General features: G+C 35.9%; 1 protein-coding gene and 1 non-coding gene across 2 annotated transcripts in view; both read left to right on the forward strand.

Moving 5' to 3' along the window:
• Positions 1-27,709, forward strand: part of NOX4 (NADPH oxidase 4) — a 147,262-nt gene that overhangs the window by 39,910 nt on the left and 79,643 nt on the right. The window contains 5 exon segments of the mRNA XM_032640633.1: positions 1,983-2,055; positions 4,041-4,121; positions 18,853-19,069; positions 21,345-21,509; positions 21,633-21,695. Coding sequence (XP_032496524.1) covers positions 1,983-2,055; positions 4,041-4,121; positions 18,853-19,069; positions 21,345-21,509; positions 21,633-21,695 — 599 coding nt within the window.
• LOC116758910 lies at positions 20,877-20,983 on the forward strand. The gene has a single exon (XR_004351293.1). It is a non-coding gene; the product is annotated as a U6 spliceosomal RNA (small nuclear RNA).

Genomic DNA, 27,709 nt, shown 5'->3' on the forward strand with positions numbered 1-27,709 from the left:
AAGCATGCTACTTGATTGGTTTTGATATATGTATACACATGTGAAACCATGATCAAAATCAAGATAACAAATATGTCCATCATTCTGTCCTGCTCTCTACCCCTCCTAACTACAAATCTGCTTTCTATCACTAAAGAATTTTTCTAGAATGTTGTATAAAAGAAATCATAGAGCTTATGTTTTTTCAGGTTGTTTTGGTGGGGGAGGGCAGTCTGGCTTTTTTCACTAAGTCTAATAAATTTTGTGATTCATCTGAGTTGTCATATATGCATAGGTATGTATCAGCAGTTCTTTCTTTTTAAACTGCTGGTTAATTTTCCAGGTACAGATAAACAATTATTTATCCATTCATCTGTTGATGGAAATTTGAATTGTTTACAGGCCTTGAGTATTAAAAATAAAGCGGTTATGCACATTTTTGAACAAGTTTGGGGTGGATATATGTTTGTGTTTTGGGGGGGTATATTCTTGGGAGTGGAAAAGCTTGGTTATTTTGTAGACATGCTGTTCTTTTTAAACAGTAGTTTTCTGTGCTATTCGTCCTTTCCTGTGAACTAGTGTAGTTATCTTGCTCTTCTCTTACCCCCTAGGAAGTAAGTACTCACCTGGGGCAATGGGAAAGACAATGGGAAAGACAATGGGAAAGGGAGTACCCTAGGCAAGAAGTGTAGAGAAGAGATGATTTGGATTAGGCACACCTGGGAAAGGCAAGGATTGTTAGGCTTCCAAATTTGTGTATTGGGAAGAGTGAAAGGAGAGCATACTCTAGTATTAAGTTCCAAAGACCAACTCCCTTATTTCTCATGTGTCCCTTTACAAGTGGAAACTCGTTTCTTTTGTACTGGGATTTCTAATGTTATTTTCTAATGATTCTAAACCCTCTGTGATCCTAATGGTGCACATCCCTGTTGCTCTTATATTGTCCCCAGCTTGTTTGCTTCTGCTGGTGGCTTATAGTCCCTGATGGTCCTTCTGTTTCATAGGTGGTTCCTTGTCAAGAGGAAGAGTGGGGGGATGTCTATACTTTTGGAGGCAGAATTATTTCAATACCTTTTCTACAAAGATTTAAGATGGAATCTCTCAGCTAGGTCATTTAGTACTTTTTGTTGCTTGTATGATTATAAGAGTAAATAAAGGTGACTTATAGACAGAATATTTTATTTGGTAGTAATCAGATAATAAGAAATGAGGCTATTGTGATTTTCGCTCTTTGATAAAGCATATCACCTATTCATCTTGGACGTGCTGTATGAACTAACACTAGATTTGTAGCAATCTATTATGTCAGTATTAATTTTGAAAATTGACATGTTTACACACTTTACAAAATGTTATGTACTACCAGAAGCACTGATTTCAAAATGTTTTCCATTCTGAGGAGAAATACGTCTGCAAGTGTTCTTAAAACATCAACACTGTAACTTTTTTCTTCAAATTCACCATTTTTTGTTCTACACTCGAAGTTGCAGTTTTTAGAAAGGTTCAGGTTTTATTTATTTTTTCTTGAAAATTATTCTGGATAGTGAAGCCCAAAAGAAATTATTTGACATTGAAACTGAAGGAGCTGCTAGTTCCGTAAAAGCGGGGAGGTGAGAGTAAGGAGGGTTTAGTACTATGGTGGAGAAAACCAAAACAACAAGGGAGTTGAATGTCAGCCCTGTCCTGTTGTATTAATTATTGACTTTAGTTATAGTATGTACCTATAAAGGTATGCACATATTCACCATTTTGAGTAGAATATTTAAAAATACCAAAATGGACTCTTCTGTTAAAGGTGGAAAAGACTCTGCTTTGTCCTAAATACCTTGAAACTTATGCTAATTCAAAAAAGGCTTTTTTAAGAGGGAATGTACAAGGAGACATACAATTTGAATTGGGCTTCCCACAGATCAGCCTAGTACTTTGAATTTTAAGGTAATAACTTTTTGTACATTTTTTCTCAGCATGACTTAAGTTAAACATACTTACGTACGTTTTTATAGTTCCTGGCCTGACAGGGGTCTGCATGGTATTGGTGCTCTTCCTGATGATTACAGCTTCGACATATGCAATACGGTGAGTGTCAGAGCCATTATTTTGATGTTTCTTGGTCAGATTATTTAGACTTCCTTAAGATTATCTTCATTTTCATATGTAGAAAACGTCTCGATTAACCCGAATGTTTAGCCAATGCAATATTCTGGTTACTGGATTGTTCTGTGTAACTAAGAGGGAAATAGAGAGGCATTTCTATATATCATTTCCTGTTTTTGAAAAATCTCTTTCTTTCAGTCAAATATTCTGGGTTGTAAGGAATTGTGTATGGAGACTTTCCAAATACATGTTCCAAAGTGGAATAAAAGGAGGCGGGGTGTGGCTTACTAAATATTAAAATGACTATGCTTCAGTAACTTAAAACAGGATAGGGAATTACTATATTGTACACCTGGAACTAATATAATATTGTAAGTCAACTATACTTCAATGAAAAAAACAACAACCAGAATAGGACTTACTTGCAAAAATGACCAAGACATTGAACTAAATGATAGTAGACAGAAAGCACTGTAAAAGACTTTGCTATGTGTAAGAACCTGCTAAATAATAAAGGTGCCATTATAAACTTATGAGGAAGGTAAGGCTTAAGTGAATTAAATTCTAGATAAATTATAGTTTACTGTAAAAAATTATACCACTGTAGGAGAAACTTTAAGTGGATATTTTATCAGCTCTCATGATGGACAAGGAAAAATATAGGAAATATTTGGCTACCTAAAAATATGAAAACTAAAACTCCTGAATGTCAATATACAGTATAAAAACTGAAAAATAAACATGCTATTGCAAAAATTATTACACTCATATGGAAGTAGTACATTCTTAAATTTGAATAGTTTAACCCACAACAATTGGGAAATATGCTATAGAAATGGGTAATTATTATGAACAGATAAGTCACAGGAGAATACAAAGTGAGTAACACAAAAATGAAATAATACCTAATTCCACTTATACAAAATACTGAAGATGTATAAAGTGGAGTCTGGGTTTGGGGAAACAGGCCCTCCTACACTATGATTGGGTTTGTAATTTATAAACATGTTTCAGAGAGCAATAGGTAATGTGTATCAAAAGCCTTACAAAATGTGTGTCCTCTGATGTCATAATTCCACTTCTAGAAATTTAGATTCAAAAAGAAGCAGATCTGTGCAAAAACGCATACGTTACAAGGATGCTAATGATCTTGTTTATGATAGTAAAAACTGTGACCCATGTAAATGTGACTCTATTAGCTCTTGCCTAAATTGGGGGTTCTAAAGTTTCTAGGGGTTGTGTCAGAATCATCTAAGCTTTTACGAATACCTGACCGCCACCTCCAAGATTCTAATATATGAATATCTACCGAGATATATGAAATAAAATAACTGTTAGTGTTTTTACTTCTCTCAAACATTCTAGGTTGTGTTTATTATACCCATTCCTCTTCAGACTCTTTGTCCTCCCCCAGGACAATAACACAAGGTGTTACTTTAAAGTTATACACTGTCCAGGAAGATAAGAGAAAATTTTAATGAACACTTATTTAGTCTATCTCCATCTGAGTTTCCTTTGAACTAACTCTCAAAATATATATTGGGATAGAAACATTGGTTGTCTTAGAAGTCATTTGCAAATTGAGAATTTTGATAAAAAGGACAGCAGAAGTACGTATTAGCAGACTATTGCCTGCACCTTCGCCTTACATCATACTAACTTTAATATAAACAGCTGATTTTAATTCTTTCTATGTATCTTTATTTGAAATACAAAGGACCTTCAAAATGATAAAGCGTTACTTATAATTTTTGTCAGTTCTCTCTGCAGTGGTATGCTAATACTTTGATATTAATAGATAAATCTCAGATGAGCTCATTATTAAATATGAGTTAAAACTCAAATTAAATATGAGTTAAAACTCATATTTTAACTTTCAATTGTGACATGTATTTGAAAGGATGCACGATTTTTTTAGCAAGATGGAGTGTAAAGTGGAATTGAAATTAAGTTATTTGTTTTTTCAGAGTTTCTAACTATGACATCTTCTGGTACACTCATAATCTCTTCTTGGCCTTCTACATGCTGCTGATGTTACACGTATCAGGGTAAGTTTAAACAAATGTTTTTAAAGCTATATGTGCCTAAAAATGGGGTAATAAAAGAGAAATCTATAGAAATTTTCATAAGAAATGGTAGAATTATTTGGTTACTTGGAATTGAGGGTAGTGTCAAGAGTGGAATAAATAGTTCTATTTTCGACATAGCATGTTTTAACAAAACTAGCATAGAAGTATATTGAAATGGAAAGACAGAGTTACTTCTCCCACAATGTTGTAGTTTTTAAAGCCCCCTATAGTTATATCCTGATAAGCTCTAAAAGAAAGTGAGTAGGAACTGAAGAACTTCAAGAAGGTATTTAGTGTTTGAATTTTCAGGAATTTATTATGTCTTGCTGCTGCAGAGTTTGTAACAGTGGAGTTACTAGTTTACTAATATTTGCAGAGACAGCCAAAGATTTATAAGACCCAAAGACAAGGATCTGTCCAAAACACCAGAAAATCACAAATGGAAGAGAGATAGCATCCCAAGTTTTTACAAAGAATTTACCCCAAATACTCTGAAAAGTATGTTGACCCAAGCAGTATACTCAAATGTATGGTGCTTAAAATAATTCATTAGGTCAGAGGAGTAAATAAATAATATATTTTTGTGTATGTATATGTCTGCATGATTACAGAGTGGACCTGTGTTTTTGTCTTGACACTCACACCAATATGACACAATAGGCTATTGTCTGGCATCAGGTTCACTTGGTTTAGTAGAGGGATACAGGACAGGAAACATGGAATGTCAACAGGATAATGTCAGGTGCTTCTTCAGTAGGGCTCCCTCTAGATGCACAGTAACCATTTTCCACCTTCTCTCCCTTACCTGAATGTAGTAACTCAGTTTTAAGATGAGACCATATGGATACACAAGGACTACCTTGCCTTGGGAAGGCTCATGCTCCACAGGAACCAGTCTCTTGGTAACAGTCAAAGTCTCCTCAAGGGATGCCCTCAGTTTCTAGAACACAGTGCATCAGGAAGCTGAGGTCACTCAGCATCCTCCAGGTCCAGATGCTTTCCATCAATAATAATCAATGCTGGTTGGTAACACAGCTGGCACTCCCTGTTTATCCTAACTCAAAATGTTTCCAGGGAAACAGTATTTGGAGAAAAGTTCAGACCTGCTGTTAATTTTTTCTTCAGAATGTTTTATAATGTACTTTGCCAGTACAGTAAATCTTATCCATAAATTATATATTTATTTCAAGGTGCATGTTCAAAATGTTGATCCCCCAGTTTTGGAGGCCATTGATTTAGACATCAGTATTATGTGGATCTCTGTCTCCTACGTCCTGGTTCAATTTATTCTGTGTCATGGTTCTAGAACATATAATTGTAGAGCATTAGACACATGGCCACACATAATCCCGACTTCCAGCTAGCCATGGCTGCCACACAGGGAAGAGGAAATTCCACAGTCGGTTCCACAGTCAGTGGAACCTCTGGGTTCTGTTCATTTCCCATTGTGGGGCTCACATTCTGTAGAGCATTAGGGCACCGAGAAAGCCCTTGGTAGAGAAAATCTGCTTTATATTCTGTTTAAATGGCTTGCATGCCTGTCCAGGGCTATTATCATAAAAATGGACTACGAGTAAACAGATGTGCTACTAATGAAAATACTAATTTAAAACATTTGCAAAGTGCTTACTATATGCCAAGCATAAATTCAAAATGATTTAGATGATTTATATTATTAAAGGATTATAGGGTTTTTTTGGTTTTGATTTTGTTTTTGTTTTTGTTTTCTTTCTGCGGTACGCGGGCCTCTCACTGTTGTGGCCTCTCCCGTTGTGGAGCACAGGCTCCGGACGCGCAGGCTCAGCGGCCATGGCTCACGGGCCCAGCCGCTCCACGGCATGTGGGATCTTCCCAGACCGGGGCACGAACCCGTGTCCCCTGCATCAGCAGGTGGACTCTCAACCACTGCACCACCAGGGAAGCCCAAGATTGTAGTTTTATAAGGATAAATAATATTGTTAAACCCTTTTTATGGGTGGGAAAATAGATTTAGAGAGAGTGCATAATTTGCTAAAGTTTGCTTAACTGATGTATCCTGGATTCAAATCCAGGCATTCTGACTCAAAAACTTATATTGTTATACTTTTTTTTTGGAGAGTTCAGTACTTCTAAGGATTTGGTCTTAAGTTTTTTTAAAGAGGTTAATATCTTGATTTATCTGGAATTGTTCTCTCTTCCTCTCTCTCTCTTTAGCTATAACAGGTGAGAGAAAAATATAATTTGTTAGTATAATTAGTTATGCATTCTTTTGCCTTTATGTTGTACTAAATTAAAACTGAGAAAATCTGTTTCTTTGTAATTCAAAGTAGAGTTATTTTTCAAAGTTTCAGGAGTTCTAACAGGCTTCTGAAGTTAGAGAGTATTAAGAGTCCTTTTTCCATTTTTTTGGAAGTAAAAGAAGGTATATTTAAAATTTGATTTTACTTCTGGAGAACAGGGGTCATAAACAGAAAGTGATTTTAATTTATGTAAAGAAATAACCAAAGACATCAACAGAATGAGTTAAATATAATCACTCTATTATACCAACTGAATTAATAATTCTTTACATATGATTGATAAAAATGAAGAAAACAATTATTAAAATACTGAAATAACTGTTGTGCAACAAATATATAATACTCTAAGCGTTCTATAGTGCACATTTTTTATAAAGTTTAATTTTTTTAACTGAAGTATAATTGGCAAATGAAATTGCATGTATTTAAAGTGTACAAGTGAATTAACACATCTATCATTTCACAGTTTCCTCTTTTTTTTTTTCTGGTGTGAACTTTTGAGATCTACTCTCAGCAAATTTCAAGTATACAATACAGTATTATTAACTGTAGTCACCATGCTGTACACTAGATCCTTAGAACTTATTCATCTTATAACTAAAAGTTTGTAACTCTATGAAGTTTAATTTTTAATAAAACTACATAGATATGCTTCTGGTGTAGGAAAAATTATTACTGATAAATCTTACAGCTTTCTTAAAATGGAACATTTCTCAAAATGTTCTTTTTTATCTTTAAAGGATCTATCTACAAGTAAATCTATTGAAGCTATTATTTGTGCCAATGTTGAAGACTTAGACATATCTTTATTTATAAAATTCCTTGATAATGTCATTCTCTAGCTTTTGGTTATACAAGTAAAGTGCAGCTATTCAAAACAAGCTTCTTGAATTTATATTGAGATTTCTGTTAAATGGTATGCTTTAGGTTTGAACAGAAAAGCACTATTTGTTGGGCATTTGCTTCTTTCTCTATCAATGTGGTAAGTACTATAATAAAGTGTGAAAGAACTATATAATATATGATACTTAGTTTCCCAGAATTAGTAATTGGTTTGACATTAAACAAAAAGAGTTGAAAGAGCTAAAGATAATTTTAAACTGCATATTTTCCAAGTGTAAACATATTTTATTTTCAAGAATTCTGGTGGCCTAGAGAATTGAAGGATCAATGTGGGCTAGAAATTTTAGAAAATTTTTGACTTCAACAATGAAACAGTTTGAAATTGTCGACTGGTTTCCTTATATAAGCAGACTTCTGTAGTAAGGAGGAACAATTGCTTCATATGATTTTCTAAAGTCAATTTTATTTTTATAGAATCTCAAACTTTGAAGGAAGCTCAAAAGATGATTTTGACCAAGAATCTTTGAGTCTCCCTGCAATATGTCTAAGTAAATATATAATTGTGAAAAGCCCATTCTGTTTTTGGAAAGCTCTCACTTTCACAAAGTCATTTCTCTTTTGAAACAGAATCTATTTTACTTTAATTTCTACCCAATGATTTAAAAGTCTGTGACTCTGGAGGCCATGGAAATTGAGTTCTTTTCCTTCTTTAAATTCTGTTCCTCTGTTACTTTCTCCTTTGAATAAATTAATAGTTAATATTCATTGAGTACTTATCTTACTAATGGTTGATTTCATTAAGTCCTCCCAACAACTCCGGTAAAATTTGCTGTTATTATTATTATTATTATCATTATCATTGTTATCATTCCCATTGTCCAGGTGAGAGAACAGGGGCCCTGAGAGGTGAAGAAACTTGCTGAAAGTCATGGCTAGTAAATAGAAGAGCTTGGGTTTGAACCCAGGTATCAGATTCCAGAGCCCACATTCCTAACCAGTAAATCAAACTGGCTACAGTTTGGCATGGCTTCCCTGTATCCCTTTCAGATCTGGAAACCAAAATTAAATACGGTGTTCTTGGGGTATGCAATCTATATTGGCGAAGTGGAAGTCTTACCTTCTTTGCTCAAAATATTACAACTCAATGTTATTTAGGATCCAATTATCATGTTCCACGATTGCGCATGCCTTTAGCTTAACCTAGTTTTCATTCCTATTACCTATGTTTTAGATTTTTTTCATTAGTATAAGCAATTCTATTGCATGGCACCCTAAAAAACCCACATTTCATATATACTAAATTCAGATGTTTTATCAGTGTTCAAATAGATCTTTAAAATACATTAATTTTTTTTTTCCTAGGAGGTCCGTATAACATGGCAATTAAGAGCTATATCACTTAATAGCTGTATGGCCTTGCCAGATAATTTGCCCTTTCTTTTTCATCTATTTTATGGGATTAATAATAAAATATCTATATCAGGGTTGTCTCATGTTTAAATAAGTGAATGCAGCAATGTAGGCAGAATATAGATATATTCAATAAATGTTAGCAGGATAAAAAATTGTACTGGTACTGATACTAATAACTGTGTAAGGAAGAAACTCCACATTTAATTTGCTGAAGAATCGTTTTTGTTTTGATAAAGACACTGCACTTTTGAAGAGCCCAGATTTTCCTATCAGCAAAGTAATTTGATAAACATATAACGAAAACTGCTTAGCAGATCAAAAGAATAATCCTAAAGGGCAACAGTTTTTATAATGTTGTTAGGTCTCAAAGGTTCAACTGATTTTAATGATAAAGGTTTATTCTGGGATTTGCAAGACAAGCCTTCTCCTGAGGAATTTTTTTTCTGATTTTTAATACACCTTTCTAGGAGGTTGCCATTTGTACACTGTACTAAAGATATTTCAATTCAGAAAAAATTTTAAAAGCCAAAAGTGTTCCCTCTTTCCAGACATGAATGTAACTGGACGTTTCTTTCTTCATTTTCATTTGAAAAACTCATCAGGAGGCGAGATATACTGCCATTCTCACTTACTGATGAAAGGGTATTGGAGGGAAAAGCAATTATGAATGTCAGAGTCTCAGCCCAGAGCCTAACCCCACTCCTTTGAAAGGCATGTGGAGGGAAAGCATCGTAAATGAGATAGGGCACCCTTAAATGAGATAGGGCACCCTAGACTTTCAATTTTATGACAGTCAACACTCCCACTGGCTTTAGCTCTCGGAAGTGTTACGTGGGTAGTAACTGTATTTTATTTTTTATTTACATAAGAGAGGAAATATAATGTGAGAATTCTGGGAAATAAAGGGGGAAGGTCTTTCTCAAAGGTGTAGATGGCAGTGAGAGCCAAACAATAGTGAATAACTGAGCCAGCTGGACTTCCCAGACTATATTTTATTACAAAAATGAGACCTGGATTATTCTTTTAAACAGAGCTTTCTGCCATTTGGGACTACTGCTGGCAAGAGTTCGTTGTAGAACATGATTTATATTCTGCTTGAATCATTTTTTTCAGAGAATTTAAAAGGAATGGTTTTCTAGGTGCATGTTTCTAAAAACATTTGTTCTTTAAACCCGAGGAACACAGTGAGCAGCCTTTGTCAACAATGACAATGAACCAGAGGCACTGTCAGCTTCATAGGTACTGAAACTCAAGAAATTAACCCTGGGGTAGTCAAATACTTATGAGATTAGGCTTATTGTGTTGGTTTATCTTCCCTCTACTAATGCCCTTAGGACGAGAAAATTAAGAATATACTCTTGGGGGATGGAGGTATTTATGCAATATAGTTAAGTGTTAGAAGTTGTCGATTCCTAAGAATCTTCTCTTTTAGAAGCACTTGTACTGAGGGCTCCTTTTTGGGTTTTTTGTGTTTTTCTTTTTGTTGTTGTTTGTTTGTTTGTTTTCGTGGTACGCGGGCCTCTCACTGTTGCAGCCTCTCCCGTTGCGGAGCACAGGCTCCGGATGCGCAGGCTCAGCGGCCATGGCTCACGGGCCCAGCTGCTCCGCAGCATGTGGGATCTTCCCGGACCGGGGCACGAACCCGTGTCCCCTGCATCGGCAGGCGGACTCTCAACCACTGTGCCACCAGGGAAGCCCTGAGGGCTCCTTTTACCCACACTGATGTGGAAGGAGGAGAGGCTTGTGGGATATTCCTATTGGGGAGAGGCACCAGCTCTTCTTAGAATGTCAAATGGAAACTTGGTGAAGCCAAGGGAAAGGAAGGCCCAGAAGCTGTATGTTAAGCCCAAAGTACAGAATATTAAACACTATATAAAACCTTAGGTAAAAGGGAGAAAGTCAGGTTATAGCTGAAGTTGTAGTTGAATAGTAGAAAATTCCAGTGTTCTCTGCAGCCTACCCCCATTATGCATCTGCGAGTTGAAAGAGAATGAAAGAGAAAAGAACATATAGCAGAGTGACGTATCCTAGGTAAATTATAGTGTTTTTGAGGGAAGGACTGTTTCTTACTTATCTTCATCAGTGGAATCCCTTTCATCATCAATCCTAAATCATCATTCACTCAGTGTTTGCTAGATTACATGGAACTGTATTAATTGGCTTTTAGCTAGGAATGTGTTATTCTTCTAGGCCCTTCCAATTTTCCTCAAATATTAAAGTATTGCAGATAGCAATAAAAATAATCTGTGTATTTATTTAAATGTGACTTGGATTACCATTTTGGGCCTGTCACTTATACTTAGTGTTATCTAGGTAATAAGTTATTATGGCAGCTGGAATATCAATTTCTGTGCCTGAAGAATTAACTTTTAAGTCTTAACTATTTTCGTTGTGTTGTAGACTGGCACATTTTTGCTGGAGATTTTTGTGCGCTTCTGTGGCTAAAAATTCTTTGGATCACGGAGGAAAGTTTTTCATCTCTTTTTATTTGTCTTCTTTCACATTTTTGGTTTTTTAATTTTTTACTTAAAATATATTGGGTGAATAAAATTCCTGAGGGATTAAGTCTTTGTTATGTGGAATTCAAATCCCCCCCGTAAGATTTACATATTTTCCATATGTTAATAAATATAGTGTTCTATACAACTATGATCTTTAGACATGTATGTTTTTTTTTCCCATTTCTAATTCCCCATTCATAGGATTAATTTTCCTTCTTGTGTAAAAAATGATTTTTCTATGTAATAATTCCTGACTGAAGTCTTATGATTTATTTATTTTTGCTGATATTTTATCCTGAAAGCCAGGTAGGGGTGGAAATTGAGATCGTGCGGTATTTTCTCCCATAAGGAGGCCATTTGTTTCGACAGAGATGTGTAGTATATTTGAAGCATTTTCATGTAAATGAATTAATTTATGCTATGGGCTATACTTATTAATGAATTTTTAATCTTCTAAACTGTGAGTTAACGTTCTCCCCAGTTTGAGGATAGAAGTAGTGAGCTCCAGCCCAAATACTTTCTCACATAATTTTAACCTCAGTTTTTCTCCTGGGACCTTATTTATAATAACAAGTGGTTCTGGCTAGAGGTACAGGGTGAGAAAGTTGGGGAGGAAGGAGAAGGAACTAGGGCTAAATTTATTGTAAGAAATATTTTCAGTACATTAATGTTGTTTCTGAAATGTGGAATAATCCTTTTCTCTCCCACTGCCCTTTTAGCAAAGCCTGAAAGCAGAGGAAATAGTAACAAATATTAGATGCTTACATATTTTTTCCTTCCCAAGAGATCAAAGTCCTTTCCTTTATATACCTGTGAAGTAGAGGGTAACAGGCACTGTCTCTCGCTTTCAGCTGAGAAAATGTATTAAAATGACCTATTTTCCTTCACACACTTAGGGAGGGTTGGGATCTTGACCCTATGTCCTTAGACTCCAAGGCTTTGTTTTGCCAGCTGCATTGTGTCTGTGGCAGGGTGCTTAATTGCAGGGCTCACTGCAAAATGAAAATGCGGGGCCCTTTGATAGAAAATTATTAAGCATTTCAAGATGATGGCAACAGAGCATTGAACCAATTACAGTGCCTTTCTAAGATCAGGGTCCCGTGAGAGCACACAGGTCACACACCCATGATGCTGGCCCTGTTTGTGTTGCCCAGTCTCGTACCTTGGGCATCACCACCAACAAGAGCTAGACACAATACGTGCTCCACTCAAGCTGCAGGTTGCGAGTACACTCGGCTCTCTGTGGCAAGAGCCCAGCAAAGAATGCAGAGGCAAGTATCTGGCAAGAATCTGGCTAGACCCGACAAAGTGGGGGTGAGAGTAGAAGCTTTGGTTGGATGGGTATCTGATGCTTAGGGTTTCCCTGAGGCACGCTGGATCCTTAGTTTAGGAGAGCACTCTATTTCTAGATGCTGCTAACAGATAGGATTGACTTTCTTGATGACTTGTCTACCTAGGTTAGAATGGGCTCAGGTTCAGGGCAGGGCTGAGATCTCAGGTTGGACTTTGCAGTACTCAAGGGTGAAGAGGGATGCTGTAAGTTGCAGACCTATTTAATGCTATTCCCTGCAAAGTTGAATGAACACACATGGTTTATTTTACTAAATGCCATTTGCTAAAGTCTAGACATCTTTATTGAAATTAGAATGAGTTCAAACTAACTTCTGTGTTTGTTAAAACCGGGTGACTCCTCAATCACGTGTTTCAAAAATAACCACAACAAAAGATTGTTTATATACTTCTAGCCATTTATTAATCCATTCAGTGAATATTTATCGAACACTTGTTACAGATTATAGGCACTGTTCTAGACACCAGAAAAATAGAGGCACAGGACAAATCTTTGACCTTAAGTAGTGTATATTCTAGCGGATTCCTCAGAATCCAGTGAATTCCAGTGGGTTTTGCAATATTGAATTTGGATGTATTTTCTTAAGCTCTTTTTTTGTACTTGAAGCAAAGTAAAAAGAATGGTCAGAAACAAGTTGTTATATTTTTTCTGTAAAGAAAAGAAATATTTTGTATGTTATAGAATACAAGGTAAAAAATAGATTCCTCATGGGACAAGGATTTTTTTCTCCACTTTAAAAAAGGATTAAAATCACCACAAACATAAAGGTCTCATAAGCAACACTGCATTTGTTAAAAATGTGTAACTTGCAGTTAAAGTAGAGATGATTTTGTGATTCTCTTTTTGGCAGGCATAGTGTTTTGTAATATTTAACTTTTGCCGTAAAAAGTTCTTATGATTTCTATGTTTTAACCTAGTAGGATTTATTCTGTGTACTATATTATTTTCTATGACTTTGTCACAGCCAGGCATTAAAAAATAGTGGTATAACTATAATGCCTGGTGAGGAAAAAAGGAAAGAAAGAAAGAAACCTATTTTGTGGAAACACTGTTGAGTGTTGAAAGCACATCTTGAAATCCTTATGAGTGCAAAAACAATAGTGTCCACAACCATGTGTTTTGATACACCATAAAATCCTTGATCTCTCATGATTGAAGAACGCTAGACATTCCAGAGATACTTCAAAATCTCTCTTTTAGAACATAATGCAATATACCTAAAAAAAATTAGTAATAAGTGTTCCTATTCACACATAGGCCATGTGCCTCCTCCCCGAACTCCCTGCCACATCACTGTCTTAACTTGGCAATATTCTCTGCTTACCATTCACTAACATCTTTTTCTTTCACTTTCAAATGATTTTTCATTTAATTAGGAAAGGTACAACAATATAAGAATGTTCCCTTTATTTTATTATTATTATTATTATTTTTGCGGTAGGCGGGCCTCTCACTGCTGTGGCCTCTCCCCTTGCGGAGCACAGGCTCCGGACGCGCAGGCTCAGAGGCCATGGCTCACAGGCCCAGCCGCTCCGCGGCATGTGGGATCTTCCCGGACCTGGGCACAAACCCGTATCCCCTGCATCGGCAGGCAGACTCTCAACCACTGCACCACCAGGGACGCCCTCCCTTTATTTTAACTTTTAGATGCACTTGCTGTATTCAAACAAATTATGTAGTTATTATTTGCTTTTAAAATCAATTCACTAGAAACTCACTGAAGACTTACTACATGCAAGAAACTTGCAGGAGGGCTGATGAGATTTGGCAGTGAGTGTAGTTATAAGAGGGATATATAAATGCACAAGATATTATTCCTTCTACTAATTTGGGAATAAACAATGTGCTTTTGTTCATACTCCTCCCTCATATTGGAATGCCATTTCCCTAGTCTCTAACAGAATCTCCACATCCTTCAGTTGCTTCCCCGTGAAGCCCTTTCCAGAATGTCATTATCAGAGTTCATTATCTCTATGTACTCTCCAGGGGTCACTATACATCTATATAGCATTACTCATTTTGGTTTTTAGTTGTTTTTGCTTTCATGCCTAATTATACCCATTAAAGTTGTGCTATTCAATTTAGATTAATTACAATGAAATAATATGAAAAATTCAATTTTTTGCCTGAACTACCACGTTTCAATGGCTCAATAGCCACATGTGGCCCATGGCTGGACAGCACAGATTTAGACCATTTCTACCACCACAGAAAGTTCTGTTGGATAGAAGTGCACTAAATTCTAAGCTTCTTAAAGACAGAGGCCATATCATTTAAATTAATACGTTTCAAAACTTAAATAATAATAAATGTGAAATAGGTGTATCTCAGTGGTGATGTGGGGCAAGGAAGAAAATCAGGATTATTCGTCAGATAGATACAGCTGTGCGTTATTTAAAGTGTTAATTAAAGTGGGCTCTGTTGTATTTGAAAAGATTGCATTAAACTCTAAAGAAAGACAAGTCTATTCTGTTTGCTGAAATAAATATAGGTACTAGGGATTCAAAGAAATCACAAAGACCACATGTAATATTGAACTCAGTTTTAACAAATGTGGTCACAGTGAAGTAATTGGATTAAAAAGATGATATCTGATTTTTATCTATCAATCTAGTATCTATAATATCTAATGTACATTCCTATTCAAAATTCTTCAGAGTGAAATTATTTTATGGACTTGAAATATAATTTTTAAAGAAATATTATATTCTAGGGTTGCAAATTCTAAGAATTTCTTCAGTAGTACCAAAGAAATTTCTAAAAAGTTCTGTACCAGTACTAAAAAAGTTTTATTTTTTACTAGTACAATGAAAAAGTAAGTTACTGCATTTATTTGAACTTAGAAAATAACATAAAATTATTGGTTTGGTAGAAATATACTACCTCCTTTTCCAGATATATAACCATGTAGAGCCATGAAGTTTATTCATTGCACACATTGACCTTCAATTTCAGTATATTGTTCATAAGTAGAATGGGGATTCTGCAGGGGGAGCAGGTCTAGTACATGGGGAGGTGTATGGCCTTTGTACTCTGACTTGGCTACTGACTGACAGTGTGGTCTTGGGCAGATTACTTAACAGTTCTGAATGTTTTCACTCATTCTGAGATGGGGCTACTGACCTTTACCACACAAATGTATTATGAAGTTTGTGGAAATAGGTATTGAAGCAGCAAGCACCTGTCTGGCATGTACTACTTATCCTTCCAATACTAAGTTTAATACCTGCCAGTGTCCTTCCTTTTGAACCCGTCAGTATCTTTACCACCTAATTTAGCCAAAAAACCCAGAGATTCCATGCTTGATTTTTTTCTGATGAATGATATTTTTTGTTTCTTATCATTGTTTGCCCGTAGATCTTTTCTCTCTTATCCATGTTTCTTCAATGGCAACAACTACAATCTGAGACAAAGAAAAGTCCATTTTAATGGGCATAGACAGAGGTAACCTATGCCATTAAGCTTGATAATAGCTTAAAATAACATAAAACTCTCAAAATTAAAAGGGATTTTAGAATATTATATGCTACTTTATACACCAAGAATGGCAACATTGTTTATTTGATTGGGCTGTCCTGAAGATTTGTACTGCATAGTAAAAACATTTGTCATTCTAAGGACCATTAGCACATGGGGTGATGCCCACTTGAATGCTGTGATGACTCAGGAGAAGGAATAAATAACATTTCTTTGCCTGATATGAAGCAGCCCCTTCACACACACACACACACACACACACACACACACACACACACACACACACACACACACACACACCACACACTCTCTATCTCTATCTGACCTAATTTCCAGGCTTTTGTTCGTTTTGAACCCCTTCCCTTAATGTCTACTTCTTTAACCAACTGATTTGCTATGCATGATATAGGTTTTTGGAGTGAGGGAGCTCAGGTTTCTGAATCCCATGCTTTGACTACTACTTAATTAATCTCTGACCTAAACGATAGCCTTGTGTTTCTCATCTGTGTAATGGGAATAAAAACACCTGGTATGTTATTTTGTTTTGAATTTTAAGTGGGAAATAGATGTTTACAAAATTCCTGACATACTTTCTTAATAAATATTGACCTTCCCCTCCCTTACTTTTTTAAAGGTATGTTGTGAGGATCCAATGATCCAGTGAACTAACATGCTGTATAGTAAGAGGTGAAGAGCTTAGAATTTGAGTCAGACCTGTGTTCAAATCTTGGCTTGGCCACTTATTAGCTGTGTGACCCTAGGGTATTAATTTATTAAAATAGTTTCTTAATTTGTAAAATGGGAATAATAATTTGTATTTCATGTAGCTGTGGTGAGGGTAATGTGAAATGTATACAAATTGCTCTGGACTGGACCTCATGTCTTCTATACATTACTAAGCTCTTTTTTTTTTTTTTTTTTTTTTTTGTGGTACGCGAGCCTCTCACCGTTGTGGCCTCTCCCATTGCGGAGCACAGGCTCCGCACACACAGGCTCAGCGGCCATGGCTCACGGGCCCAGCCGCTCCGCGGCATGTGGGATCTTCCCGGACCGGGGCACGAACCCGTGTCCCCTGCATCGGCAGGTGGACTCTCAACCACTGCACCACCAGGGAAGCCTACTAAGCTCTTATCAAATCTCTCTACTCAAATTATCATTTGTGGTCTGAGTTATGTTCAGCTTCTCTAAAGATATCTTCTAAACTGGATTTTAAGTTTTGGAGTGTTAGGGACCAGATCTGACTATCTGTAGCACCACCTAAGATAGTGCCAGTTGCATTATGCCAATGTTTGTTCAACTTAACAACCAATAGAACAAAATGCTTGAGATTTTTGGCCTGCCCACCCATCAGCCACTACCCTTGGGATAGTTAATAAGAGCAACAGGTTTGGGTAACTCATTACTTGTAATAAAAGCTGCATCAAATTAATGGATTTTTCAAGTATTAAAATGGCACAGTTGTATTATATGACTAGAACTCTATAAAAGATTATGTACTTGGCTCACATTTATACAATATGCATTCATTTATTCCATACCTAGGCCATATCTACTGCATTACTGAAAAAAAATGTGTGTGTGGTCTACCATGGATGTTATGTAATACAGCCACTACTTAGATTCTCCCGACGTGTTCTCTGTGCTCTCCAGTGACTTCATAATGACTGGTTTTAGGGAAGAAAGTAAAATAAAGTGAAGAGAGAAAGGGAATTGAACATAAGTAAAAGGCGTAAAAGGGAGAATGATCAGGTTGAGTAGATGGTACATTCCACCAAAGACTACCTTAGTCATTGCTAAGTCATTGACCTATTTAGTATCAGTTTTCTTGTTATAGTTTTTGTTGTTTGAAAATATCATCCTTATAATATCATTTGTAAAATTATAGCTGTGGTGAACTTAAAGATCTACTTTTTAAATGTACTAAAATTGATTGTTTGGGAGCATGAAGGGTAATTTAAAAACATACTCAGACAACGACGAAAAATAATTTTGGAAACCAAAATTTTAATATCTCAAAATTAAAATAAACATTTTCAATGCTTTTCAAAATCTTACTTTTTTCTTCAAGATTTGCTTATGCAAAAAAATTTTTTTAATATAATCTATGATTTCATGCACGATCCCTGTGAGGTAGATCTTACTTAACTCCTTATAAGAAATAAAGAGCACAGAAAGTCGAAGGGTTATCTTAAATCTCACAGAATATGAAATAATAAGAATGGGATTTTAGGGTTTTAAGTTCTCCTTCCTGATTCATTATTTTGAGCCTTTTATGTGGTCCTGTTTATGGAGAAATTGAAAAGTAAGCAGGTTTAGGGCCTGATTGCTGTGTATTGTTTTCAGATCACAGGAGATGCAAGCTTCCAGTTTCTGTTGTTATGTTTGTTTAACGTTTCTCTGTAAATCAACAAGGCTTGTTTTATCTAGTCTTAGCCAAATCAAGTATGATCCCCATACTTTTCCATTTGTGTTTGAAATTATAGTGAAAGTACTCATCATTATAGTGTTTACTGAAGTGAAAACTTGTATGTGATTGTATGAATGCCTAATAGACTTGAAGTAAAGGCTGTCAAATTCAAGAATATTTGGAAAGATTGCATGTGTCTTCTCTACCATGTATTTGTGGGGGGGGGGGGGTCTAAATTTTTTGATTTAGTTCCATAGTAAAGAATTTATTAAAAGTTTTAAGATTTCTCAATTGCTCTTAAGTAAGATAAATGAGAAGCATTTCTTTTGGATAAATGCTATGTAAAGTTAACAAGAAAATAAGGTTATTTTCTTGTACTCTGTTCTCTGATTTCAATCTCTTTTTCATCTCCTTGTTTTTATTTTTTTCTTAACTTTAGAGGGCTGCTTAAGTATCAAACTAATTTAGATACGCACCCTCCTGGCTGCATCAATCTTAATGGAACCCGCTACCAGAATATTCACTTACCAGAGTATCTCTCAGAACATTTTCATGAATCTTTCCCTGGAGGATTTTCAAAACCAGATGAGCTTACCCAGAACACATTTGTGAAGATTTGTATGGAAGAGCCCAGGTTCCAAGCTAATTTTCCACAGGTCAGATTAATTCTATGTCTTTAATAGTCTCTGCAAAGTCCATGTTTCCATAACAATTGATCAACATTGTATTTAGACATGTTTTTGAAGGTAATGAAGCAATTATTCTTGCAGAAGAGAATGTTTCAGGATGTTTCAATAGCAAGTTAGTACCTATTGTTTCATTATAGGCAGCCGACAGCTCAACGAGAATATTACAGAATATAGAAAATCCCTGCTTAACTGATCATATGATCTTTGCATACTGTGGCACTGGTACTTGCCACAAGAAAGGTAGCAAAGATATTTTCCTTATGCATTGAGAAGAGTAAGTTGAATAAGGAAAACAATAGTGAAAGAACTAGTACTACTACTAATAATTATTATTCTATATTCTAATATGATTGTACAATTTTATATATAATATTATAAATACTAAGCTGTAAAATCAATTTATTGAATGCTTAATATCATCTGCTAGGAACTATGCTAAAATGTATTATATGCATAATTTCTTCAGTATTCACAACTCTTTGAAGTAATTAGTATCATCCTCAATTTTCTGATGAGGAAGTTGTGGCTTAAATACGTAAAATACCTTGACCAAACTCTACAGGCTAACACGTGGGAGAAGTAGAGTGTAAAACCAGGTTGTTGATTTGCTCTTAGAAAACTTCTTTCCCAAAGACCCAGCCAGTAGTTTGATAAAGGTCCTAATCTTCCCTTGTGGCCGTGGGAGCTGCCCACATGGGTATTATGCCCTGTATTCTTTGTCTGTAGCAAGTGAAAATCAGGGAATAGTGATGTTGAATCACTATTTAAGAAGAAGAAAAGGGGGGGTCAAAAGGTCGAGTTTGTAGATGACTTTGGAGTGAGTGAGTGTTAGTCTTGTGTTTATTATTAATAATAACCCTCTAGATTTCTATTAGACTTTACAACCTTCATTGCTTTTCTGGGCTTCACACAATGCTATATGTTAGGGAGGGCAGGTATTGGGACTCCCACTTTAGTTGTGTGCGACCTGATGCTCAAATGGTGACTGTCCCAAAGTTGCAGAGTTTGTTCTGTGATGCTTACTTTTCACACAGTTTCTAACCAAATGTGAGGAAGAGGCATGATTTGCGTGGAAGAATATAGTTCTGGAATAACTCTGTATATAAGGTTTAAAGAAGTGACCATGAAAATAAGTTTGGGTTGGAGGCTTCCAGGTGTTGAGGGAGGTAAAATATGCAGCTGTAGGAGAAAGGTTGGCTACACAGGTTATGCAGTTATCCTGGGATCAGGGCTATCCCTCCAGCACATGTGCAAAATTGTCATGGTTTCCAAATTCTAAATATTATCTGCTATTCATATTACGTAAAAGTAAGTTGTGAACAACACATGTGGTATACCCATATTTAAAAATATGTGCATATACATATTTTACATTGGGTATACATTTTGTATATGTACATTATGCATATACATTGTGTGCATTAACAATATCTATGGTTCTCATTTTTTTAACAAACATTGAACTGGTATATTTTTGTTAAAATCATCTTCAGATTTATTTGAGCTTTTACTTCCCTTTCTTCTCTTGTTAGATAAAGATATTGTATATATATACGTTATATATTTCTGGTGTGCACAGAAGGATATATGAAACAACATATGCTTACCTGTTAATGGTAGTTATACCCTTAGCAATGGCTAGAGGGTAGGGTCTTCATATTACTTCCCCTTTTATTTCATACTTTACTCTTGTTTAAGTTGCAGTGAGCATCTGTTGTTTTTTACGCATTTTTCTTTACACCTTGTTATTTAAAATACAGATTAAAATATTACTGTTCTCACTTCAGCAGCACATATACTAAAATTGGAACGATACAGAGAAGATTAACATGGCCCCTGCACAAGGATGACAGGCAAACTCATGAAGCGTTCCATATCTTTGGCCATGTAACTTGCTTTGGCCAATGGGATGCCAGTGGATGTGATGTGAGCAGAGGATATGATGTGTGTGCTTGTCTGATTGGGCTTGTCCTCTTGTACTTCTACCAGCACCATGGCAAGAGCATGCCTGGGGTAGCCACTGCTCCTCAAGCTTTGGTCCTATGATGTGACACATGGAACAAACACCCCACTTGTCCTACAGATGTGTTACCAAGAAATAAATGTTTATTATTGAATGCTAAAAATATATATATTATTACTGTATTATTACTGTAATGTGTCAAATAAGCAGTTGGGCAGGATATAAAGATTCTTATAATACAAGTGTTTCTTAAAGTGTATTTCAAAAATTCTCCGTTAGACCTGGCTTTGGATTTCTGGACCTTTGTGCCTGTATTGTGCTGAAAGGCTTTACAGGTGTATCCGGAGCAATAAACCAGTCACCATCATCTCAGTCATAAGTCATCCCTCAGATGTCATGGAAATCCGAATGGTCAAAGAAAATTTTAAAGCAAGACCTGGCCAGGTGAGTCAGTGTCCGGAAACTTTTAAAATACCCTTTATCTTTACATGTTTTTTGAAAATTAGCATCATTAGACTATTTGGATTTCTTTTCTGGTCAATTTAAAAATTGTTTGTTGCTTTTTAGTATATTGTTCTACATTGTCCCAGTGTGTCTGCATTGGAAAACCATCCATTTACTCTCACAATGGTAAGAAACTTGTTTTTTGTTTTTTTAATTTTTAGAATGAAATGTGTCTTTTTCTTTTTGTGTGTGTACACTCCACTCCACTCCATATCATTCAAACCTGTCACAATATCCTTAATGTTTAAGTAAACCATCTTTTTACAAAGAAATATAATTATTCAGAAACTTTTAAACTATTTATTATTTTCTACAACTTTAAACTTCAGGAAATAGTATATTTAATTCATTAAACCTTGTTGATTCAAAATGCAGAAAATTTCCTGAATATTTGGACTCTTCCTTTTATGAATTATGTACCAAAATATAATATGTGCATGATTTTCTTTAGAGAGATTAAAATTATAGAAAAGGAAATTACTCTGGGTTGAGGTGGAAGCATAAGAAAATGTTTAGAAAAGAAAAAGCCCAGTATAATTGGCACCCAGGTTGTGTATGGAGAAAGGAAAGGAAAATAAGGTCAGAAAAATAAAATGGAATAATATTGATAACAATATCAAATATTGTTAGCCCATTGTTTCACGTTATTTTTTTCCATTATACAAATGGCATGAACCCATTATAAAAAAGTAAACAATTCACAAGCATGTAAGATCACATTATAACTTTTCCTCATTTCCCCACTCCCCAGTCCTTCTCTTGAGTTTGACCTATAGTCTTCCAGATATTTTTCTGTATACTTTGGCATATATAGGTGTCTGGCATTTGTTTGCTGGATCCTTTGTTTTATCATTTTCTCTTTTTACACAACAATATGTCATGGACAACTTTCCATGTTACCGTATTTGTATATGCCTCATTCTTTTTGATCACTGTATAATATTTCACAGTAGGAATGTACTGTAATTTATTTAATATTCCCCATTGATGATAGAGGTTAAGATTTTATTCAGTTTCTGACAAAGGTAACTGAGACAGGGACCACATGTTTAAAATATATGCTAAGATATGCAAATAAAATTGAACAAATTATGAGGGAGAGGCCAGAAAAATAACTGGTGTCAAAGTGCTAAGGTTTAGGGATGAGGCTGTGCTGGGATTGGAACCGCTGTTAAATTTGTTGTATTAGTCAAGTTGAAAATTTGGAAACCTTGGCCAAGTTACTTCACCTTTTTGTACATTCATTTCTCGGTGTAATATTGTGATAAAAGCAACAGCTATTCAAACATTTATGAGTTAAAATGAACTACTACAAATAAAGTATGTAGAACACAGCCTGGAACGTGAAGTGTCAGGTACATGTCAATACATGTTAGCAAATATTATGATTTTTATTTTCAGTGTGAACTTGTTCCTTGAGAACATGTACTTGTGAAGATGGCTAGGCCAGAAAATTTTGTATTTAAAGGATAAAACAAGCAGAAAGGAAGTGTCAAACGGTTAGAGAAAGAACAGAAGTTATTTATCCAATAGCAATTCTTTAAAAAGAAAGAGAATTTTTTGCTTCATTTGCTCCAAATTTTGCATTCCGTTTGTATGTAGCAAATTTATTTATCTATTTATTTATTTTTAATTTGTCTTCCAGTTTTATTGAGATATGACTGACATATACCACTGTTTAAGTTTAAGGTATGCAGCATAATGATTTAGCTTACATACATCATGAAGTGATTAGCACAATAAGTTTAGTGAACGTTTGTCATCTCATATAGATTCAAAATTAAAGAAGTAGAAAATAAATATATTTTCTTTGTGATGAGAACTCTTAGGATTTACTCTGTTAACAGTTTTCATATGTATCACACCACAGTGTTAATTATATTTATCATGTTGTATATTATATCCCTAGTACATATTTACCTTATAACTGAAAGTATGTACCTTTTGATGGCCTTCGTCCACTTCCCCCACCCCATGCCCCACCCACCTTCCCCTGGTAACCATAAATCTCATCTCTTTTTCTTTTTGAGTTTGTTTGTGTCTTTATTTACTTTTGAAGTATAATTGACCTACAGCACTATGTTAGTTCTTGTTACCCAACGTAGTGATTCGATATTTCTATGTTTCTAAATGATCACCATGATAAGTCCAGTTACCGTCTGTCATCATACTAAGATATGACATAGTTATTGACTGTATTTCCTAGATTATTAATTATTGAGGAAATGTAGTTTGGTATCTAGTGAAATAATTAACAACATTCCATTTTATCACGAAAGATGGCAACATTGGCCTACCTTGGAGACAGGTATAGTATAGTAGTTTATAGTCATTATAGTAGTTTACAGTAGTTATAGTATATATATATATATATATATATATATACATATATATATATATATATATATATAGTCTACATATAGTAGTATATATATAGTAGTTATAGTAGTTTCTCCAATAGTGATGATAGACACCCTTTCATCTGGTGCTGTGTGGGATGCAGGTGACAGTGAAAGGGGAAATGTGTCACCACGAGTAACAGTGGAAACTTAGTTGCCCTCATGAGATATAAAACCAACAGGAGTCCTGAGACCATCAGGAGCCAAGTAGCCATGTCACACCCTTCACTCCTGTAGCACATGCACACCCTATAGGGTGGCTGAATAAGATTGCCCACATCCTATTAGGGCAGCAGGAAGCTTGGGGAGTAAATCTGATCAACAACCATTCAGGTGTGATGTTTCAGCTCAGTCATGAAGCCATTTTCATGTGATTGCATCCACTACAGTCAGAAGCACTGTGCTTTAGTTCTGATAGTTGTAAGACATGTTTCTATTTCTCTGCATCCCTACATCCTGTAGGCATAAAGTCGGTAACATAAAAAGAAGGAGGAGAATGAAAATGGGAGAAATACACAAGTAAGTTTGTCTTGATAGAGTAGTTTAGGAAGTTTGGCCCAATCTTGGGGTCATATGAAATTTACTTCAGAAATTAACCTTTCTTTGTGTTTGAAAGTTTTTTCCAGGTTTATTGAGGTATAATTGAAAAATGAAAATTGTATATATTTAAGGTGTACAACATGAGACTATATTTTGAAAATCGTTTCTTCATCATAGCATTAAGTAGAGAATATGGAATAAGCAAAGAAGGTGGTTGCTGAATGTCAACTACAGAGAAGAGAGGGATTTTTTATAAAAATGTTTTTCAACATACACAAAAGTAGAGAGAATAGTATAATGAACTCCCACATTCCCATCACCCAGCTTCAACCAAAAAGAAAAGAGGAGTGTTTACTTTTGAGTATATATTCCGTCACTGAAAACTTTTATGTTCTCTCAAAACAGAAAATCCAGGAACTTTTCACCTGTGTTACACACTGAGTAGATGCTTCTAGATCTAGTCTCTTTCAGCTGGCCTAGAACTTTTTTACAGGGCAAAAGAGAAATAACATAAAGTATTGTGTAGAATCTGAAGGGCTTTAAGCAAATGCTTTATGTGGCCTGGTCTGCTTCCTGAAAGCTGATTGGGGAAGAGCTGTGGTAACCCTGTAGCTGGCTTGAGGCACGGATGGGAGGAAAAGAGGAGAAGGGAACGTAGGGAACAGAGGAGCAGCAACTGGAAATAGGAGAGAGAGCTAAGAAAGGGAGAACAAATTACATGTGAGGTCAAAGGTAGTAAATATTCACACAAATGACAGGAACTTTAGAATTCAGTCCCAACTCTGTCACTTATTAGTTCTGTCTGTGAGTGGATCTCTGCTCTCATCAACTCCCAAATAGTAGTGTTTGGCTATGAATCAAAAGAAAAGATAGGGATAGCAGTCTAAAGATAAAACAAGCTAAAATGATATAAGAATTTTCTCAGGTACTTTACATTTTGTTGTGTGAATGAAGGACTATTTACATTCCCCCACTCCCACCCCGTGGAATACTAAGGTGTAAGAATAGGAATAACAATACATTATTCTTTTTTTTTTGCGGTACGCGGGCCTCTCACTGTTGTGGCCTCTCCTGTTGCGGAGCACAGGCTCCGGACGCACAGGCTCAGCGGCCATGGCTCACGGGCCCAGCCGCTCCGTGGCATGTGGGATCTTCCCGGACCGGGGCACGAACCCGTGTCCCCTGCATCGGCAGGCGGACTCTCAACCACTGTGCCGCCAGGGAAGCCCACAATACATTGTTCTTGGAGAAAGAATATTGGTTTAGTGACTACTTTGAGAAATAGGATGTATTTGGCTGGGTGCGGAGACGGAAGAGCTTCTCCTCACCTCAGTGAAGCGCTGTTAGGTATACAGTCCTCCTGAGTCTCCTTATGAGCAGCTTCCTACAGCAAAGGACCATCACCCTGACTCTAAAGGAGGTCTGGTAAGTCCTCAGCACAAGGGCTCTGTGTCCACTACAGGCTTGTTTCAGAAGATTCAGGGTTGGAGTGTGTTGGATGGAGGCAAAGAGGTTGGATGCCTGGGATTCTGTATCCATCATAGTTTTTCTTCTTTCTTACTTTCTTCAATTAAGAAAAGATTTTTCCTTTTTCCTTCTGCTTCTTCCAGGCCAGTCTTCAGTTCTCTTCAAGGAACATGGTCCTCTGAAAATTCTCTAAGAAAAACAAGAAAGAAAAGACCTAAAATAGTTTGGAAAATAGTGGTTAGTGTATATCGCTTTTAAAAATTTATAGTTTCTCTTACCATATTAATGGTTTTAAGACGTTCTTTAATAAATAATCCCATTAAATTTTATTCACCCATTTATTTAACCCTTTTCTACTTTCTCACTTTTAGATCTTTGTCTAGACTAATCTCTTTGCCCTAGAAACCAACCACTGCTTCTTCCACTTATTCACTCTCCAAATACCATACATTCTCTTGACCTTTTCCTTTTATAAGACCCTGTATATTCTCTTCAGCAACTAGTGCCATTAAATTACCTGTTTAATACCTGTCTTCCTCCTAGACCATAAGCTCCAGGAACCCTTTCAAAGTTACGTTCATAGCACAGCATCTGGTACACGGAGTATCACAATATATATCTGTTGAAAGAGTGAAAAACGCTTAATATATAATTACTGTTTGGGACTTACCTTGAGAAATACTTCATAGGTGGATTGTCTTTTCCTCCCATCTCTCACTTGGAAGGTGAAGCCAGAGAAAAGGAAAAGCTAGAGGATTTAAGGAGAAAGAGGAAATGCTTATGGCTGATGTGTCTCTCAGTCAAAGAGCAGGCTTCCAGTCAGGTTCTGAGTCTAATCTTTAAGGTCATGATGACTATTTCTCTTTAGCTGATAAGAGGAATGGGAAATGTACTTATGGCGGAGGTAGTTTGGGAAGAACCACCAAAGAAAAAGGGAAACAATTTACTGAGAACATCTGGTTAGAGACAGCAGGTCAATTTTTCACCTCCACTGCTCCATTCTCAGGGCTAACAGTGGAAAATAACTTGCTCCTAATTTCTGTTGCTTATTTGACAAATGTTATCAATATATCTTAGGTTTGCCTAGCAACCTGCAGGTCAAAATGGATCTTGACTTTGCAAGTTTAGGTTTTGTATTCACATTTATCCTTATTCTAAACATCATTTTTTGTATGTTTTGATTATGCCATATTAAACCTCAAAGTGTTAATTGTTTTAGAAAGAATTATATCTCATAGATATTTTAAATTGCAACAAGAGTTGGCTTCCAAAAGAAATTTTAAGGCAAAGGAAGATTCTTCTCACCAGACCATCTGTGTACCATGTACTTTGTGTAGGCTTAGGAAATGGTTTATAGCCCTCCCACATTTGGGGGGATTGCTAGCTGTCTCACTCATACCATGCCCCAAGGGAGTCTCTGTTTTTGTAAAAGGGAAAAGAGGTGAACTGTACTGCTGCCTGGAAATGAATTTGAGTAAAGCAAAAACATTTCTAAGCTAAATTTTACATTATGCTATTATGTTAATTTACTGTCTTTTCCTGCCATTTCCTTCTTTTTGTCCAATTACTTCTGTTTGGCACTTACATGTAAAATACATACTTTTCAAGCATTTTCACTGGATAGTTTTAAGGGTTCCTTTGAAATAAAACAAAGCAAAACAAAGTGACTTAGGGCTTCCCTGTTGGCGCAGTGGTTGAGAGTCCGCGTGCCGATGCTGGGGACGCAGGTTCGTG

Source organism: Phocoena sinus, chromosome 8 (genome assembly GCF_008692025.1).
Source record: "Phocoena sinus isolate mPhoSin1 chromosome 8, mPhoSin1.pri, whole genome shotgun sequence".
Classification (NCBI taxonomy): Eukaryota; Metazoa; Chordata; class Mammalia; order Artiodactyla; family Phocoenidae; genus Phocoena; species Phocoena sinus.